Source organism: Ambystoma mexicanum, chromosome 8 (genome assembly GCF_040938575.1).
Source record: "Ambystoma mexicanum isolate Mex_15411 chromosome 8, UKY_AmexF1_1, whole genome shotgun sequence".
NCBI classification, from domain to species: Eukaryota; Metazoa; Chordata; class Amphibia; order Caudata; family Ambystomatidae; genus Ambystoma; species Ambystoma mexicanum.
Window position 1 is genome coordinate 1013406568 of NC_090929.1, and position 19117 is coordinate 1013425684.

Sequence of the window (19117 nt, forward strand, 5' to 3'; positions counted from 1 at the left end):
GTAAATTAAGCAGGGCATTCCTAAGGGAACTTTAACTGGGGAGTAATTATTAATTCAAAAATGTCTTCCCAATGAGCCCCCTGGCATTTCCATATCTATGGTTACAGTTTCATGGGTAATGAGACCTGAAGTTAATTGTGAACCATCCAATGCCCTCACCTGCTCTGCCCTTTCCTTATGGACAGAAGGTATATAATTATGGCTTTAACCCCGTTCTATTTCATACAGTTCCCAGTGGTCCCGGAATCAATTACTACTGGACCACTCCCCTTCAACTCACCTTTAACTGACAAGGATATGTTAAGTGTGATGTGGGGAACTGCTGCCTGAATGGTGTTGGCTACTTGTTGTTATCTTGAGTTGGATAGCCGAAAAGTCTTTGGGCACCAAGGACAATCACTGACAAAATGTCTGGTCTTCCCACAATACATGCAAAGGTTATTCAATCTACGCTGTTCATTCTCCTCCTTGGACAGTGGTCCTCTAATCTTGCCTGATCTCTCTAGATTCCCTGTTTGTGAATCCCAGACCACAGTTTCTCCTCTTTCTCTCTCACTTCTACTAAAAACTCTGGTTTATACAACCCCTTTCCTGCGCTCAGCCCTACGTTCTCCAAGGCAAAAGTCTACCTGCATCACTAGATTAATCAGTGCTAATATCACTATTGCTGATAGTGTCCCTATCAGCAATGGTGGCTAAGGCATCCTTCTTCATCTCTAAAACCTCTCTGGAACAGGGAAGCTTGTAATCTCCTTCGGCCATCTGCTTTCCAGAACCAAAGGCTTGCACTGAGTTATGTAACTCACCAGATCTTTACTTCCCTGTCTCCACTCTAAAAGTTCCCCATCTACTTTCTGGAAGAGTTGACGTCTGCCAAACATTTTCTTGAACTCCCTTTTAAAAGCAGGCAGATATTTCAGAATTGGTTTTTCCTGTCCCATCAATAAAACTGACCAGGCGACAGCTTCACCTGTCAGATAGGATAAAATAAAAGCCATCTCAGCTGCCTCCGAAACAAAAACCTCTGGTCTGCAAAGGAAATGAAGCTCGCACTGAGTTAGGAACATTTGACATTGCTTAACATCTCCTCAAACAGGCACAATCTTTGATCTAATTCACCCTTTACTATCTCCTTGTTATAAACTTCCCCAAAAAATTGCTCTAACCAGTTCTGGAGGTTCCAAGGCACGATTCCCCACCCTAGGTAATGGTGCTACTGGCGCCCCTTTAGCTTGTAAATTGGACATCTTTAAATTCAACTCCCCTAACCTTAAATGGAAATCCTGAGTTTCTCTTTTCGAGGCCCTCCTCTCCTCCCTCCGTTATCTGATAAAATCACCAAAAGAACCAGCCAAGGCTTCTGTGGGATCCATCACAGCTCAGGCGGATATATTACCGTGGGCCTTTCATCCTTTCAGGTCTGGCTTGCCCAAATCCGCAGGAGCTGCTGATCCCACAAACCCTCCACGGAAGTTCCCAACTCAACACAGGAAATCTACAGGTGAGTTGGCAACCCAGGGAAGTGAAAGGGGTAGTGGATAAAATAACAAACAGACTCTCCTCACTTCTCCAGCATTGGATCTTTCATGGATTCACATGCTTTGAATATTTCCTGCCGACAGGCTGGGAATCCTCAGTAACATTTTATTATAACTTATAATAGAGCTTTTAAGCTCCCTTTAGTAGCCCATCCAGGTTCTTTTTTCTGCCTCAGCCAATGGGACGTCGAGTGACAAGCCCCACCTAGAAGGCCATCTTCAGATTCTAACCACACATCGTGCTGAGGAGTCCTCAAGGCTTTCTCTTCTAGAGAAAAAAGGCCAGAGACCAACATATTTCTTCAAAACTTTGAAATTCTTCTTCACAACTTTATAAAAACAACATCTATACAGAAAAGTGCTTTTTACTTTCATAATATGGAAGAAATACAGAAAGCTCTTTTCAAGGCATACCAGTCACGTGGAATTAAGAATGTGTATGAGGGAGACAAGCGTTCTGAATGCATATACTGTCTGTACTCTAATCACATTCAGGAGGATTGGGAAATGTGTGCCACCTTTACCACAAAAACCCTGAAGGATAGCAAAAGGAGACTAGCCCTTTGGCTAAATGAGGGCAGACACCCCCCTTCAGAGGCTGAATCTTCTAGAAGTGTGGTGGAGGAGAGATCAGACAGGCCAAACACCTTTAAAAGGACCAGGCCAGAGGAAAGAATGTCGTCGTCTTCATGGATTCACATGCTTTAAATATTCCCGCCAACAGGCTGGGAATCCTTGGTAATATTTTATTATACCTTATAATAGAGCTTTTAAGCTGACTTTAGTAGCTCATCCATGTCCTTTTGGGTGCATTTTGCCTCAGCCAAAGGGACGTTGAGTGACCAGCCCCACCCAGGAGGCCATCTTCAGTTGTAACCCCAGAGAGATGAGAGTTGGCGCAATGTAGCCTTGCTCCCTTAGGGGTGGTAGGTGGGCACATTTGAATCCATGAAAGATACCAATGCTGGAGAACAGGATTTACAGTGAAGCAACATACTTCTTCTGGTCACTGGGAATCTGCAGTAGGGAAAAACAGCAATCAGTATTCTTCTTTCTCTGTCTTGTAATCACCTATTTTACTTTCACTGCCTCCCGATTTGTTTCCTAGTCTCTGCTTAGAGCTGAGCGACTTCCTTTAAATGAACTGATACTTCCATTCTTGACTCTTGAAGATAAGCTGTGTTGTCCCTATCACTATCTGTCCCTAACTAAACCAATCTATAATATTACGCTTCCTTCTTTATTTCTGAATTCTTGTTTTGTTCTTTGTTTTTCTCTGGTTTCTTTTTGCTTTTAACAGGTGAAAAATCTTCGCATTAGTTGAATTTTTTTAAACTGTTCTTGAGTAAATGGTCTTACAACTTCTTCCTTTGTGAAAACTCAAAATACTGTGACGAACAACTTTTGAAGCTTCACTTGCACTCCGGTGGTTGCTAAGTGTTAACGGCAGTCTCTATCTGCACATGTGCAAGACGCTCACTGGCTTTCCTTATCGTCGATCTCGAAGGGATTGTGTTTCGCTAATACTAAACTTAGTTCTCTCTGAACGATCTCCCACAACAATCTCTGAATTCTACCTGACATGCCCGCTAAGCCTCATTTATTCGCACGCTACCAATCGCGCGTTGATTCTCATATGTCCCCTTATTAAATGTGCTGTCTAAAAACAGAGTACTGCTTGACTGCTCTTCAGTGCCGGTAACGTTGTCCGTTGACATTTTGTTGTCTCTCAGAAATGCACGCACGGCTAAACTAAAAGTGCTTCTGAGTGTGAAACATCATTGCTAGTTTGCACAAGAGCTCTGCATTGTCAATCAAGTCTATAAACACGCTGCTGCACAAGAGCTATGCTCTGTAGATTAAAGTCTGTTAACACGCTGCTGCTGCTCAGTGGCATTGTTCTTTTATCCAATCAAATTAGTTCACTGATCCTCCATCTTGGCTTGGGATTCTAACATTACCTTTAGTTGAGTGAAAGGGGAAAAACGACTCGATGCTAATGTCCAAGGGTCATCTGTAATTATAATTCCCAATTTTAATATTTAGCCCTGCAAAAACACCCTCCAACCTTATGAATTACTATGGGCCACCTGCAGGACCCGGCATAAGGTGGGATAACTACATGTAACAAAATCTCCCCACACCTTCATAAAATCCCTTAGTACCAGTGCTCCCCTGCCTGATGCTGAGAGGAAATGAATAAAAGTCTTAGATTGCTGGTACCAATTATTGTGCACCTAACGTGCAGATACATTCCTTCAACTGTTCTGGAAAGAATGTTATTGTCTTGCTGCTTTAATCACCTATGAAGTCCATCTCTTTGTTGGAAGTTCATTGGTTAACTAACTGCAGAGTTGCTCTGTATGATATTGATAATGTTCAATATTCTTTCTTCTGTTTACTGTAGCTCAATTGTCATTACACATATTTTCTCTTTCTTTACTTTGTTTTTTGTTTTAAAAAAAATATATATATATATATATTATGTATTGATTTTATGACATTGAATTTCTTTTTGCAGGTCTTGTAAACTATTGAACATACTTAAGTCTTGTCCTAAAAATACCTAATTAATCAAAAGTTATATATACAGGTTTGTGTTATACTGCCTTTCACTCTTGTCACTTGACTAAGAAAGCTATTGGATCAGGTTATTCCATATTAAGCTGTGACAAGTGTTTTTGCGTTCACTTCAACCTTTTTCAATATGGCATAGTAGTTGATGCTCCGCCGGTCAACACATGCACATGGATGGAGTCGAAAACTCTTCTCCCCCCTTCCAGTCTCAGATATGCCAGGTTTCTTGACCAGGTGGGAGGGAGATTTTGCTCCAGAAAGCGGGAGAAAGGAATGAACCCAAAGGATTGCATTGGGGTTTTAATTATTTAGGAGGGAGCGAGTGCTGGAGTTTGCCTTCCTCTGCTGGATACTCCCGCGAGTTGCAGGAGACTTGTCATGCTGCAGTCTTCAAGATGTGCGCACACAATGTGTTGTCGTATGGAGACGCTGCTTTCTGGCGACTAACATCTCACTTGTGCGCACGCATGATTTCAAACAAGCGGCTTGCCGTATCTCTGCATAGAGAATACTCTGAGATCCACGTCTGGAGTGCTTTGTATTATTAATCAGGTAGTCTTTTTGGACAATCTCCGCTGCTCTAGGTACTTTGAAATATGAACAGAGGTGCTTCAGTAATATTTACAACTATCAAAAGTAAAAACTGCCTTCTGAAGCACTGCACCCCACAGTAAGCAGCTTCCCACGTAGCATAAACTTCTCTTGCTGACGTCTCACAGGATTAATGGCTCGACCAGGAAACATGTACTAGGCCCCAGTCAGGGGCTCAACATAGTACCTTCTCCCTGGAAATCTGGTATGAAATCAGTTTCGAATGTTGACCGCCTAGTTCCCAGGCCAATCGGCTACGTGTTGTCATTCCTCAATGTTAGTGGAGGACAAATCATGTTCCTCTACAAATGTAGTGAAGACTATTACTTTCCTAGCCCACTTTCATTCTAATTTACCAAAGTTCTCCACAACCCCCATAACTATTGAACCATCACATAGAATAAATATGAATATAGTTACCTATTTTATTCTCCTTCCTCAAGTGAAACCCCTCCTAATCCTGTGCAGCACTATGGGGCGAATGCAGGACCTGACACTTGGAGTACGCCCCCCCCTTTCTTCTTAAGGTGGCCTGAGTTACATCTGCTGGAAAAAATGTACTTGCCAGTGTTTTACCCTCCTCCTCTATCCAGAGAAGAAGAGGGTGAACAGGCTAGAGGGGGTTAGAGCTTTTACACCTCCAGAACAAGGTTGTTTTTGTTCATAGCATACACTGGTCCTAGATTAGGCAACGCACTGTCAAAACAGACACTGTCGAGATGGATAGTCTTCTATGTATCTGTATGTTACTAGATTTCAGGGAAGGAGATTGTTGAGAGCTTAAAAGCACACTTGACTTGAGGGATGGCTGCTACTTCAGCTCTACAAAGAGGAGTCCCGACATTGGACATCTGCCAGGCTGCAACATGGACCTCACTAAATACCTTCATAAGGAATTACTGACTGGATGCTCTCTCTGGTCAAGACACCCCTTTTGGTGGGGTGGTCTTGCAGAATATCTTGATTGACGTTTGCCTTGGGGTTCTCTTCCCTCCTTTTACATGACCACACTGCTATAGCAGCCTATCTAAGATGAGGAATCTTTGTAAGGGCTCACTCCATTAGAAGAACAAACTACTAACATCTGGTAATGTTCTTTCTAATGGATGTCAACATCCGAAATGGAGGTCAACCCACTGTTATTTAAAGACAGGGGCACATGGGGCCATGTGAACACCACCACCACAAGGAAGAAAAGGCCCCTGTACTATTTCACAAAATAGAATTATTCAAAGTTCATTTTTCATTTAATTGAGTCTTTAAACACCATCATTTTGAACCGCACAATTTGAATACAAAAATAATTTGTAATGTCAAAATGTGTCAGGACAATCAAGAGAAATGTAAGAATAATGTCTCAAACACACAACATTGGGGGCCATGGCAATGTATGGACAAAACATAATATTTTTGTTGTTCTTCCCCCTATCCCTCACAAGATGCATTATTTATCCAGTGAGAGGTACTACAAACATCCAACATTCATACAATCACACTCCCATTCATACGAACACATGGTAGACTGTGAGGCTAAGAACTTGGAGTCATCTTCGACTCCACCCTCTCCTTCTCTCCTCACATCTCTGACGTCTCTAAGAAGTCAAACTATCAGCTGCACCTCCTCAGAGGTATTCTTCCTTTTCTCACTTTCTCCCAGAAACTCGCTGTCTCTAGAGCTCTGGTCCTCTCTAGGCTGGACTATTGAACAGCCTCTTTCTAAATCTTCCTGCCTCTACTCTTCAACCTTTAGAACTTATCCAGAAACATGACTGCAAGACTTGTCCTTGTCCTCAAGCCCAGGGATCGTATCTCTCCAGCTCTACCTCCAACGTTCTCTTCCAAAAACATCTTCCTTCTCGAGCTCTCTGCTCATCCAACTCCAACTCTGAGGGTCGGACGCTTCTCCAAGCAGAGAGTTGGGGGCAGATCTATCTCCTTGGCTGGGGCCTGCCTCCCTCAAACTTGAGCGAACCACCTCTGGTTCCGGAAGCAACTCAAGACCTTCCTTTTCGCTTCCGCTTTCTCTCTTCATCTCCCCTGCTGATGCACCTGAATGCTCTGTACACTGGTCACATGGTCACCCTCTGAACTCTGGCCCATGCTCCTGCTTATCCAGTTGCCCTTGCACTGCCTCAGGCTTCCCCTGCACTTAAGGGTCTATCTGCAACCTTACAGTCCCTGCTCTCTGCACTTATGAGCCACCCACTGGCTCCATTTGTGAGTTAACTGCACCTTCCTGGCACTTCTCTCCTTCCCTCTTCCCCGCACTTGCATGATCTGAATGACACCAGGCCTAGTAAAATCGTTTTTTTTATCCTCCCTTCTTACCCCGCCCCACCTCCCTCGTCTTGTCGCGCCTAGAAACACTTGTGTACAGGCGCGTTATAAATGGCACGTCATATATCATATCATATATAACACACACAAAAACACATGTGAAGGACAAAAGGTTCAGAAGTAACCAGTACAGAAACAAAAGCAAGATAGCTCAATTGGGGGCTGAACAGTCTGGTCAGCTCCCCCCATCTGTTAAATACAGTAAGCGCTGTCAATATTGACAACTCTGTGCCATTACTCTGTAACCTGAAGCGATTGAGTGGCTTTAACACATACGTCGCAGTTATTTACAAAGAGAGGCATCAGACAGTTGGGAAAGGTTGATCACAAAGAAATAATCGACTTGTGCCAACTCGCATTTCGGCTGTTTCTGTGACAATGAAAGTTGTGGTCACAAAAGGCTTTCTTCAGGGCAAGAAGATGGGAGCATGGAAGATGGTTGAACATGCAGTCAAGAAAATGTCTAGCAAAAAGTTCTGGTCCTTAACGGGGCTTGATGCATGGCCTGTAGGACAGGATGTGGCATGCTGTACCCGTTGGTACCAGAGGCATGTGTGAGCTTCCTGCATGTGTTAGGCAGAGCAGATGCCTCCGGACATGGATGATGGGATGCAGGAGGAAGGGGGGCACTGTGGCCTCTTGCGGGATGCTCCTCTGCACGGTCGCCGGGTGCACACGTGGTGAGGATCTGGGATTAGATGACGTCGGGACAGTCGTCTCAACGTCAACTCATCTCAGAGCCCCGATCGGTTACCCGTCGGGTGAAGCCATGATTGAGTGCCTCATCACATGTGCACCCGGCGACCATGCAGAGGATCCTCGCACAAGAGTCACAAAGGATTGCAGGAGCAGTTCAGTATCAGTCTCACTGGCCAACAAAGATAGGTCGGAGAGCCAAAAATAAAAAGGGGGCAAGTAAAAGGTTGAAGGGGACCTAAAAGGGAGCCCTAGAATCCACAAAGTAGGAATTCTATCTTCACACTCCCACCAAATGCCAGAAAGTGATTAGGTTTACAGTACCAGATAATTATGGTCCCATTACATTCCTAGAAATTGGATACAAAAGTAATCCGCAGATAAACCAAGCAATTGAGTGCATTTCAGTGGGCAAGAGTGTAGTGCAGCGATTGTAAAAATACATAATAAATCAGTAGTGCAGACTAAAATCCTAGTCTTTAAACACTAAGACCCAAGCGGGACCAAGGAAAAATGTCATTGTTGCGGTAGGTACCTTCCGGAGTTGCTTAAATCGATTTTATAAGTTGTTGGAAAGTTCCAAATCTGAATCAACGCAACAAATCCAATAGGCAGCAATGCGATCATAAGAAAAAAATCAGGTAAGTCGGAGGTCTGTGTTACCGTTACAGAAAAAAGGTGTAACCAACCTCCAAGGACATCAGAGGAGGGAGACCCTCCCAAAGAGTTTCAGTTCCAGGATCGAAATGCAGAAGATCCAGGAAGGAATCAAAACAGTATTCTGGCAGTGTAAATCAATGGTGAACCGAGCAGAACTCGCAGAAGCCCACTGCTACAGCATACAGGGAACCTTGATGGGCAATCTGATGAATAATCCAGCAGCAGCCCAGAGGTAAGTGCTCATGCCACTGGATTCGGATAACTTGACTTGATCGGCAAAACAGTGTTGTAAATTCAAAGCTTCAACGGGTAGTTAAAGGATCTGGTCCTAAAAGACTTGGACCCCGGACTAGCAACAGCCCATACGATCCAAGGGAAGACAAATCTGACTTCGCAGGAAGGTGACCCCCCACCCATGAGCATAAACATGAGCTGGGAGCCACCAGGAAGATGTAGGAGCACGACCAAGTAGACCCGGATAGATCAAAAGGAAAAACTGAGCAGCCTGCCAGCATAAAATGGAGCCACGATAAGGGCAAGTGTGGAGACGACCCAAGATGACATGGACCAAGAGCTGAAGCTGGGTAGTGGTTTCCCACTACCCTTCTGAAAGACTGAGGCTTCCTAACCTGAGGCACTAGGACAAAAAGGATCAAACCGAAAGAGGATGGGAAAATGGCCCAAAAACAATCCCAGCATGGGACATCCAGCCCATCCAGTGAGGAGGACAAGAGTATGAGGAACATCCTAGGGAGAAAGCCCAGCAACAAATGTTGAAACGAGAGCAAGAGACAAAAGACCCATGGTTCAACCATTATAGCCAAACCTGGTTCTAAAATGCAGCAGCCGAGGTTCATGGCAAATATTCCAGTGTTCAGGTAAGAATCAAGTAAAACTGCACAATCCACAGGGCCTACCCTAGATATACAGTGGTCGAAGTGAGCGGGAGCGGTCGGGAGCGGTGCTCTTGTACTTTTATAAATTACCTTTTACAGCTCCTATACTTTTATAGAAACCGCTCCGGAATGGTTTCGTTTTAAAATAAGTGTAGGAAGAAGTTGAAACTTGCACTTTCAGTGCACTGCACTGAACGTTCCCTTAAACAGTAGGTGCAAGTGTTTGGGGGTGTGTATTGTGTGTGGGAAGGGGCGTGGTGATGGGGTTTGTGGGGAGTGGGTGGTGGCCAGCAGGGAACATGGCTCCACTACTTCTTTTCGTACACTTCGACCACTGTAGATATATCAATTCACTCTTGGACAGACCTAAGCCAGCCCCTCAATCCTACAAAAGGCACGTACACACAGGTTTTGCTTCCCTAAAAAGCAACAAACTCTCGTCCACCCACACAATTTGTATATCCGCTGTGTGGGGCAAGGTGCCAGTCTACGAGTCCAAACCACTACAGAGGATTCAGAGCTTGGCTCAGAGTGAAAGACATGAATCGGGTCTAAAATGACAAACTAACAAAGGGATGGTCAAAAAACAAAATGGTGGGAGTTGGACTTAACAAATGCATTAGTACCCCAATGGCTAAAATACTAGCACTCTGAAGTACTAAGGCGGCACAATCGGCGGCATCCCTTGTGAAGCCAAAGCTAAATTAGTTGCCACAAGTCTACACCACAACGCACATGTAGGGTGATAAAATCACCCTCTGACAAAAATGGGGCGCTTATAAAGCATCTGTGTCCTGCGAGCCAAATGGACCACCATAGAACAATATTGGAAAAATAATTCAAGTGTCAGGCAGACTTCAGTAGAAGTCTCTCTCACCTCAGGAAAAAAATCCAAGATTCTAGAAAACTAAATGGGGGAAAAGCAGAAGGTTTAGGGGCCAATAAAGTGGGTCAGCAGAACCCCCAAAAAGTGCATTTTGCCATAACAACCAGACTGAACGAAATCACAGCAATAGAAGTCCCCATTCCAGATGCTGTGCTCAAGTTACAGGAACACAAATCCTCAGAGCTCCAAGAGGATGACCAGGGTGATGCAGGACTCAAGTTGGTTAGGCCAACCATGGAGGGAGGCAACCTGGTGGTCTTCCCTGCCAGGTGAAGAGCAGAGCTTTGCCTACAAGTCATTTGTTCTGCCAAAGGTGGTCCCAGCCATAGTTCTGTGTCCTTTAGCCTCTTTTCCGATATGGGGCTCAAGTGGTTGACTGCAGAAGGCCTCCAGGTTCCCTCCAAATACGCTAAATTCCAGTTTGGGGACCAGAGTCCACCAATGCACGAGCTTGAAAATTAAAACTTTGTGCAGCTGTCCAATCATGACTAGCAAGCTCAGTTACTCTTCCAAGGTTTGCTTTGTGTATTGGGGCTGTATGCAGTCGCTCACCAAGATCAAAGCAGTTCCAAGCACACAGAGCTTGATTCCCAGCATCTGGACAGAGCAAGCAAAGGGGGTGACCATTTATGGCCATGTACTGCCTCTGTATGAATGAAAGACATCCGCCACGCCAGGGGAGCACAAAGGCAGGTCATAAACGATATGGCCAGTGATTCTGAGCACCATTGTGCAGAAAAGACTTTGATCTGGAAAACATAAAATACATGGGGCCTCATCACGAGTTGGGAGTCAATGAGTCCGGCTCTATTTGCGCTGGATCACGGGTTTGGCGGAACGGGAATTCCTACCATCAGCGGTATTACCGTGCGGTAACTGCGCCTAAAATCAGATCAATCAAATTTGCAGCGGATTTACCCCAGCACAGAGCTGGGGGTAAATCCTGCCAAACTCGTGATTTGGTAGACCCTTAAATGCGGCGGTAATAGAATGACTGCCGCATTTAAGGGATACCGCTAAACTCGTGATGACCCCGATAGTGTATTAGGATTGTGAACTCACAAATGCAGCTCTGGCTGAATGTTAAATGGTTCAGACTGGGTAAGGCTCTGCTAGATGCCTCAATCCATATCACTCTGTGTCTGCGCATTGGCGCACACAAATCTTGGCTGGCTTCAACTGATTGGAAGGCTAAAGATTTAGCTGCGTTTTGTAGGGCTGGGGTTACCCCAGCTATGTGTGCGTTTCTATTAAGCTGGGTCTTGCATTAACTACCTGGAACTGCTCCTGTGTAGATGTAAGAATACTCTGCTGTGGATCTTGCTGAAAGCTTTGTTGCTGCAATCCTGGTCCTCCTACAAGGCGAAGCTGTGCTACTGCTCATGCAGAAGGGCAATATTGGATCTGCCCCCTTTGCAGCCATTGTGTTGCTCCACTTTAGCTATTGGCTGTGTGTATCCTCTTCCAGAAGCGAGCAATGTTCTGCGCTGTAAACTAGAGTGCATTGTTTCTGCCATCAGAAAGGGCCTGCTCTGTTCTTGGACTCTGCTGGCTGGGTGCATTCTGCAGCTGTCCTTTCTTCAGGGTAACCTCCTTTCCCCATCCTGCAGCATAAGGTCCAGACTGGAGCATCCTCTGGCATGATCTGAAGGGCCACTATTGATCTGCTCACTACTTTTTCATCCACCATCTGGTGTCCTTTCAGCTAGATCATTGATCCCGTCCTTGCGTTGCCAGGAGCACTTCCTGCAGGCCAGGTGTCCTGGAGCATAGACAACTTCGAAAACCCAAAGTTGGTGCCGCCCTCCCCTTCAAACTCCTCCCATGAACTACTTCAATGGCCCACAGAAGATGTTTCTAAATTTGGTTTTCTGACGCCTAATCCATTGCTGGTTTCCTTCTTCAGAGGGGCTCCTTCTCCAGACCTTTTATCGGGGTACCGGGACATTGTATGCTTCCACATTTTGTGATCTTCATCACTGTGCCTCTGCTTCATAGTCTCTTTACTTGGACCTCTCTGGCGCCGTCCCTGATTGACATCCGTCCAAAGATTGCCTCTGAGGCCAAATGTGGTCCCAGTTGTGTATAGGCGCGTTATAAATTCCATATCATATATATCCTCTACAAAGTTGGTAATTTATGATCGTTTAAACCTATAATCTAGAGCTGCCTATTGCCTTTGTTCAATTTATTTCTATAGGCAAACTCTAAAACTAGTCTAAAGTCTCTAAACCGCTTTCTTACCTCACAAGAACTGTTGATTAGCCATTTCAATTGTGTGGCATCCCATAGGAGACCCCCCACTGTGTTTTATGCTCCGTGTCTAAATCTACTACTTACCTTTAAAATAAAGCGCATTTTCTTTTAGTGATATACTATACACTATTGTATACTTATTTAGGCGTCAACTGTACCTTATTACTGCCTCTTTAAGCCTTGACTGTTTTGAGAACCACTGGAAGAGTCCGCTTTTACACTTAAGGAAATCCTTGCCTAGGCCTAACACTCCAGAGTAGTCACAAATGCTCCCAGGGGCCACTGATACTATTGGAAATTACTGATACGACAGTGATGTGAGTGGCAGTGGCTGCATTCGTCTTTGCCCAATTTACTCACTGTTTGCACAATCTGTGTCCGAGTATTACTTTTGCAGTGGTTAATGGTGTATCCATCAAATTGCAACCAGTTTATTTACAGCAATTGTGTTCAACTCGGACTCTATGGAGGAAATAAATGTCATGTTGAAAACAGTACTCATTTGTCTCTGACAATATCTAACATGTAATTTCCTTTCATCTACATTTGCCTTGCAATATGATGTACTGGAGCAGAGGTATGTCTTTGTTGAAATTCAGCCTCTTGTTCAAAAAGCCATTTGAAAAAAAAAATGATCCAGCGTAATGACATTTCATTGTTTTGTGATTTCCTTGTGCAGCTGTGCCCCAGATTGCAGCCCAGCCAGAAGTCAAGGAAATTACAACCGGTTCAACTGCAGTGTTCCCATGCATGGCCTCTGGCTTCCCTGTGCCGGACATCACTTGGACCAAGGTAAAGTTCCCCAGGCTCCTCTTGCCTGTATTATTTCCCCTATTGCTTGTGGACGGAAGACACTGCCTGCAGAGTCACTGGTTCTCCTTCTTTCTGTTGCCCAATCCACTTATAGGGCAACGATTTACCCCTTTTCTGCCAATTTTCACCCCTTGCGGCCCGATCCCTGTGCCTGCATCAGTGCTGACATGAATTTACAAAAACAAAATGTCAGGCGCGAAGAGGCATGATAGCGAGGCTGGCGTCCATCTGGTTGCCTAGCAACCCTCGTTTGTAAAGAAACAGGCATCTGCCGGCAGGCGGAAGAGCCGGCCTACCAAAGGCCACATAAGGCCCTGTTTTGCCCCTGTTTGGCGCATGGTTGCGCATACCCACGGCTGAACTCATCAACAAGGAAGGTATGTGCTCATAATACTCCCTGCCCATACATAAACTCCGAATATCTGCCAGATCCGGCGATCTACACTATGTCCAGGTCCACTGCCTACAGGGAGTGAGTAGTGCTTAGCTTCAATGCAAGGCCCCCGGCTCATGCCACCAAACACTGCACCTAATTGCCTAACATTACATTCCACCGAACGGCCACTCTTTATCTGACGACCACGTGATACCCGATGCCGTCATTCCAATGCTTCAGCCTATGCTAGCCACTTACCTCTGAGGTTGCATTAATTAGTCCTGATTGGCTCCCTGTCCTGCTAAGAGACTAAGAAGGTTACCCTCAGGCGAGAGCCAGCTTGCATCTGTACTACCACTTGTTTCCCACCTGCACTACCATTTGATAATTGTACTCGAGTTCATGTATTGCCACTTGCTATCTATATCTAGCCACCAGCTGCATCACCACCTATCAGTATACCTATTGTATTGCCTTAACAGTTGCACATGCATTATACTGCCTTTGATAGCGGCACTTAGCCTCTCACTGCATTGCAATTTGATAGCTGCATTTAACCTGTTACTGCATTGCCACTTAGCCATCCCTGTAAACTTTGAATCTAGGTGACCCTTACTACCTATTTGTTTCCCGCCTAGGGGCTGCCCTTCCATATCGGCCAATTGCTTTTACTTTGAATCTAAGTCTCGACCCGTTGCATTTGAGTCAATTGCTTCACCTTGAACCCGTGTGTTGCCCCATTGCATTTGAGTCCATTGTTTCACATTGAACCAATGTGTTGCCCCATTGCATTTGAGTCAATTGTTTCACCTTGAACTCATGTGTTGCCCCATTGCATTTGAGTCAATTGTTTCACCTTGAACCCATGTGTTGCCCCACTGCATTTGAGTCACCTGTTTCTATTTTTAACCTAGGTGCTGCCCATTGCATTTGAGTCAATTGTCACACCCTGAACCCATGTGTTGCCCCATTGCATTTGAGTCAATTGTTTCACCTTGAACCCATGTGTTGCCCCATTGCATTTGAGTCAACTGTTTCTATTTCAAACCTAGGTGCTGCCCATTGCATTTGAGTCAATTGTCTCACCCTTAACCCATGTGTTGCCCCGTTGCATTGGAGTCAACTGTTTCTATTTGCATTTGTTTTACCCTGACAGGCTGACCCACATAGCATTGTACTAGTCTGGATTGCCCACCCTACCCTGGCGACGCCACAAGATGCAAACCCTACGAGTCTCACTAGCCCTTCTCATACTAACAGCAGTCCTAGTCTGCAAACTCAGGATCGTTCCAGCCCCTACCATTAACTACACCACCTCTCAACTCCTGGCCCTCTCCCCCACCATGACACAGACACAGTCCCAACCGCTGAGTAGTCATAATGAAAAGGTTGAAGAACACCAACAGTTCCCTACATTTGAGTTCAAACCGTGCAACACCACACCCAGAAATGCTAGACTCCGTGCCAGACTTGCACAACTATATGAACCGCGTGCTAGAACGCTGACCACGTCAAACCGTAGCAAGACTACGCCCAACAGGAGCACAGAAAAACCACACAGCCTACACCTGAGGACACAGAATGCGCTCACTCACACCTCTGCCACGACCCAAGAAATTTTATGTACACCCACATCCACCACCCCCCACTTAAAAGGCGCTTTAATCAATGCCAGATCTATGATTGCTCATGCCATTGAAATTGCTGATCTCATCCAGACCGAAAACCTTGACTTCTTGGCCATTACGGAATCCTGGCTTCATGCCGCTGCAGGACCTGCCATCATGCTAGCTATGCCAAATGGTTACACAATCCTAAAATCAGATGGAAGCGAAGCCCGTGGAGGCGGTAAAGCCCTTATTGTCAAATCGAACTTATCTACCAGGCTAGCTCCATCTAATGACACTAAATCATGTGAAAGCCTTACAGCCAAGTTAGTTATTAACAACTCTCAAACCCTCACCATCCACTTGATTTATAGACCTCCAGGCCCCATTGGAACCTTTGAGGAGGACATTTCTACAATTCTATCTCATAACCTAAAAAAATCATCACAGGTTATCCTTTTAGGGGACGTCAACCTGGGTTTCAACGACCTAAACGACCCTCATGCAAGTAGAGTGGCTATCCTACTTTCTGAACTAGGCTTCTCACAAAGGGTGCTTCACCCTACCCACAACAAAGGTAGGATACTCGATTGGGTGGCAGACCACAATCGCAACGCCTCCATCCTATCGATCTCCCCCCAAATCTGGACAGACCACCACCTTATAACATTTGCTCTAGAAACCAACAGACCTATTCCCATTCTCGCCCAGCTAGCACCACCCATCCCGACAAGGAATAAGAAAAACATCACCCCAAACGATTTACTCCCACTCATCCTTCCCACATTTAATTCACTACCAGACAACCTGGACCCTGAAACTCTAGTGAATGAGTACAACAAAATTATGTCCTCCTCACTGGGCTCAATTGCACCACTTAAAATGAGAGAAAGCAAACCCAAAGCCCACCTCAATTCTTGGTACACCCCCACCTGAAAACACTTCGTACCAAAAAAAGGCAATTTGAGGTTGTATGGAAACTAAAACCCTCTGAAGAAAATAAAAGCATTCTGAGGGATATATCTATCCTCTACAAAAAGGAAATACTGTTGGCTAAATGGGAAACCTACAACGCTAGAATAGCCCAAGCCAACTCTAGTATGAAGGAACTCTTCATCATCTTAAAGGAAATAGCATCTCCCATCCCAGCGCCAGACAACTGTGTCAAAGACAAACTATGGTGCACCAATATTCAGCAAGCCTTGGCTAACAAAGTGACAACACTCCAATCCAAAATTGCCAAGAAAAAATCCTCACTTAGTCTGGATACAATGCCCAAAATAACTATCACCCCTCCTAAAAATAACATTGACACTCCTCGTTTCAAGTTCTCCAAAGTATCCATTATTGAGACTGAAAAAATTATACTGTCACTCAAACCATCAAATTGCCAGGGAGACCAATGTACAGCCCAACTGATAAAGGATGCAGCCAGGGACATGGCTCCCTTCATCTCAAAACTTATCAACGTCTCATTCGCAACAGGGTCTATACCAAGTAACCTAAAAGAATCCTGGGTACTCCCACTGCTTTAACAGACCCTAGACCCAGCCATACCCACGAATTACCGCCCAATCATTACTGTGTCATTCCTCCTAAAAATCATAGATAAAGTGGCGTATTCACAAATACAGAAACACCTAGAAACTAACCACCTGCTAGGAGCACGGCAGTCTGGCTTCTGTCCTCAGCACAGGACCGAAACAGCCCTCTTAGACCTAAAGGCACAAATCGACAAGCTGAGGGATCAAGGGAAACCAGCCTTACTCCTCCTTCTGGACCTATCGGCTGCATTCAACCTTGTTGACCACAAGGTCCTTTGTAGGCATCTGGACATGGCTGCGCACTTCTCTGAAGAAGCCACAGCATGGATCCAATCCTTCCTCAATAATAGGACCATGAGTCTTCTCCACCACAGCGGCAGCAGACTCCATCCCCATCACATGCAGTGTGCCCCAGGGATCTTGTGTTTCTCCCACACTCTACAACAGTGGTCTTCAAACCTTTTTGGCCTGGGCACCCCCGAGCAAAATCTGGGCAGGCCGGGCCCCCCACAAATGTATGTATAAATGGCTATGAACTATTACGCGCCATCATCGCAACATGCTCCCAGTATAGTCCCTGGGCTCCCCCACCTGCTCCCATCACAGTCGCTGGGCTCCTTCATCCCACTCCTACCCAGTCCGTGGGCTCTCCCCATCCTGCTCCCTACACTATCCCAGTGCTCCTGCCCATCCTGCTCCCACCATAGTCCCTGAGCTCCTCCCCCCCACCCCTTCTCAACACAGTCCGAGGGCCAGTGGGAGCTGGTGTATTTTTTTATGTGGAAGGGCCTACATATTTCCCACAAAAATGCCATAGCGACCGAGCGCAGTGAGGGAGCCTGAACCAATCAAGGGGGGTTTGGGGAGGGAGGGTCCCACCGTGAATCTTTTTTTTTTTAAATAATGCATTAAAATGTTGCAATTTAGAGCGTACTTTAAAAGAAAATGGGTAAAAGGCCAAACAGTTTGCAACTGGAACTGGGGGGCAAAGGGGGAAAGCATGGTATTTTTGACTGGACATCTATGAAAGATATCTAGTAAAAAAAATACCATCCCTGTCCCTGGGCTCCTGTCCCTGGGCTCCAAAGCGCCTAAGGAGAGCTGATTTTGGCAGGTGGGTAGGGGGATTGTGCAACAAAGGCATTTTTAAAATGCCTGTGTTGTAAAAACCCTCCTTCCCTCCTGTACACCCCACTCGCCAAAATCAGTTCAACGGACCAAAACAAACACACATTCACACAGCATTCACTCTACCATTCATACAATCACCCATCACCATACACTCAATCATAACACAAGCATACACGCATCCATACACATATTTAAATAAAAAATAAATGAACATCAATGTACCTTCTGCAGGGGCCTGCGCGTAGGTGCTGAAATGCTCCAGGTTGCTCTTTCCGTATGTGCGAGTAAGCGTAGGAGCTCCCCCTCGCACATACAGACATGCAGTGCCCCAGCCAGCATTTCTAATGAGCCGTGCAAGGCTGGTGAAGCAAAACGCCCCCAGCCTTGCCTGGCTCAGTGAGAATGTTCGCCTGGGGAACTGAACTGTCAAAGGGAAACAGCATTTCCCTTTGACAGTATAGCGAGCCCAGGAGCACTCCCTCAGCTGGAAAAACCTTTCACTGGGCTGGCTCCTCGGCTTCTGCATAATAGGTGAGGGGGGCCACTGGGTGGACGCCCCCTTGCCCATTATGGATGAGCCACCAGGTTTGGACTGGCCAGTGGGCCACTTTTCTGGCTAACGTGGGCCAGTTTGAGTTTCTTCACTATGCAGCTGATAGTTTCGACCGTTGTTGCTTTTTAAAAAAAAAACTTTATTTTTGTATTTTCAACAAATACAAACAAAAACAACTTGCGTCAGTGAAAGCATGTGCCAATCTGTGTCCTTAATACATTTAGCATTCCATACAGTTGCCTTATCGGATATCATAACTATCATAAGCGTCAGCGTTTGGGGTAGCTTCTTGATCAACTCGTCTTGGGTGAGGAGATGGGAAGTGGTTGTTGAGTGATGTGCCAATCTAGGGACCTGAATAAATATTCTTTAAATATCACAAATTGCTTACATTGTAACCAAAAACACCCCCTTGGGTACCTTAAGGAATTAATATCCATTTGCAACTGCGGGCCACTTTTACATTGGTGCCTGAGACAGTTTTATGGTCCAGTCCAGTCTGACCATGTGTGCCGGCCCTGCCCATTTGCACTATTCTAAAAAAAAGTTTTTTTTTTTTTTTTTACACATTTCATGCTGGGCTCTCGCGCCCCACAGTTTGAAGACCTCTGCTCTACAACATTTTCATGAAGCCCCTTTTCGATGATCTGGACCTT

General features: G+C 45.4%; 1 protein-coding gene across 7 annotated transcripts in view; it reads left to right on the forward strand.

Moving 5' to 3' along the window:
- Window positions 1-19117, forward strand: part of HSPG2 (heparan sulfate proteoglycan 2) — a 1237996-nt gene that overhangs the window by 1039907 nt on the left and 178972 nt on the right. For all 7 annotated transcript variants that reach the window (XM_069610942.1, XM_069610946.1, XM_069610944.1 and 4 more), the window contains one exon: window positions 13117-13229. In XM_069610942.1, coding sequence (XP_069467043.1) covers window positions 13117-13229 — 113 coding nt within the window. The remainder of the gene's footprint in view (window positions 1-13116; window positions 13230-19117) is intronic.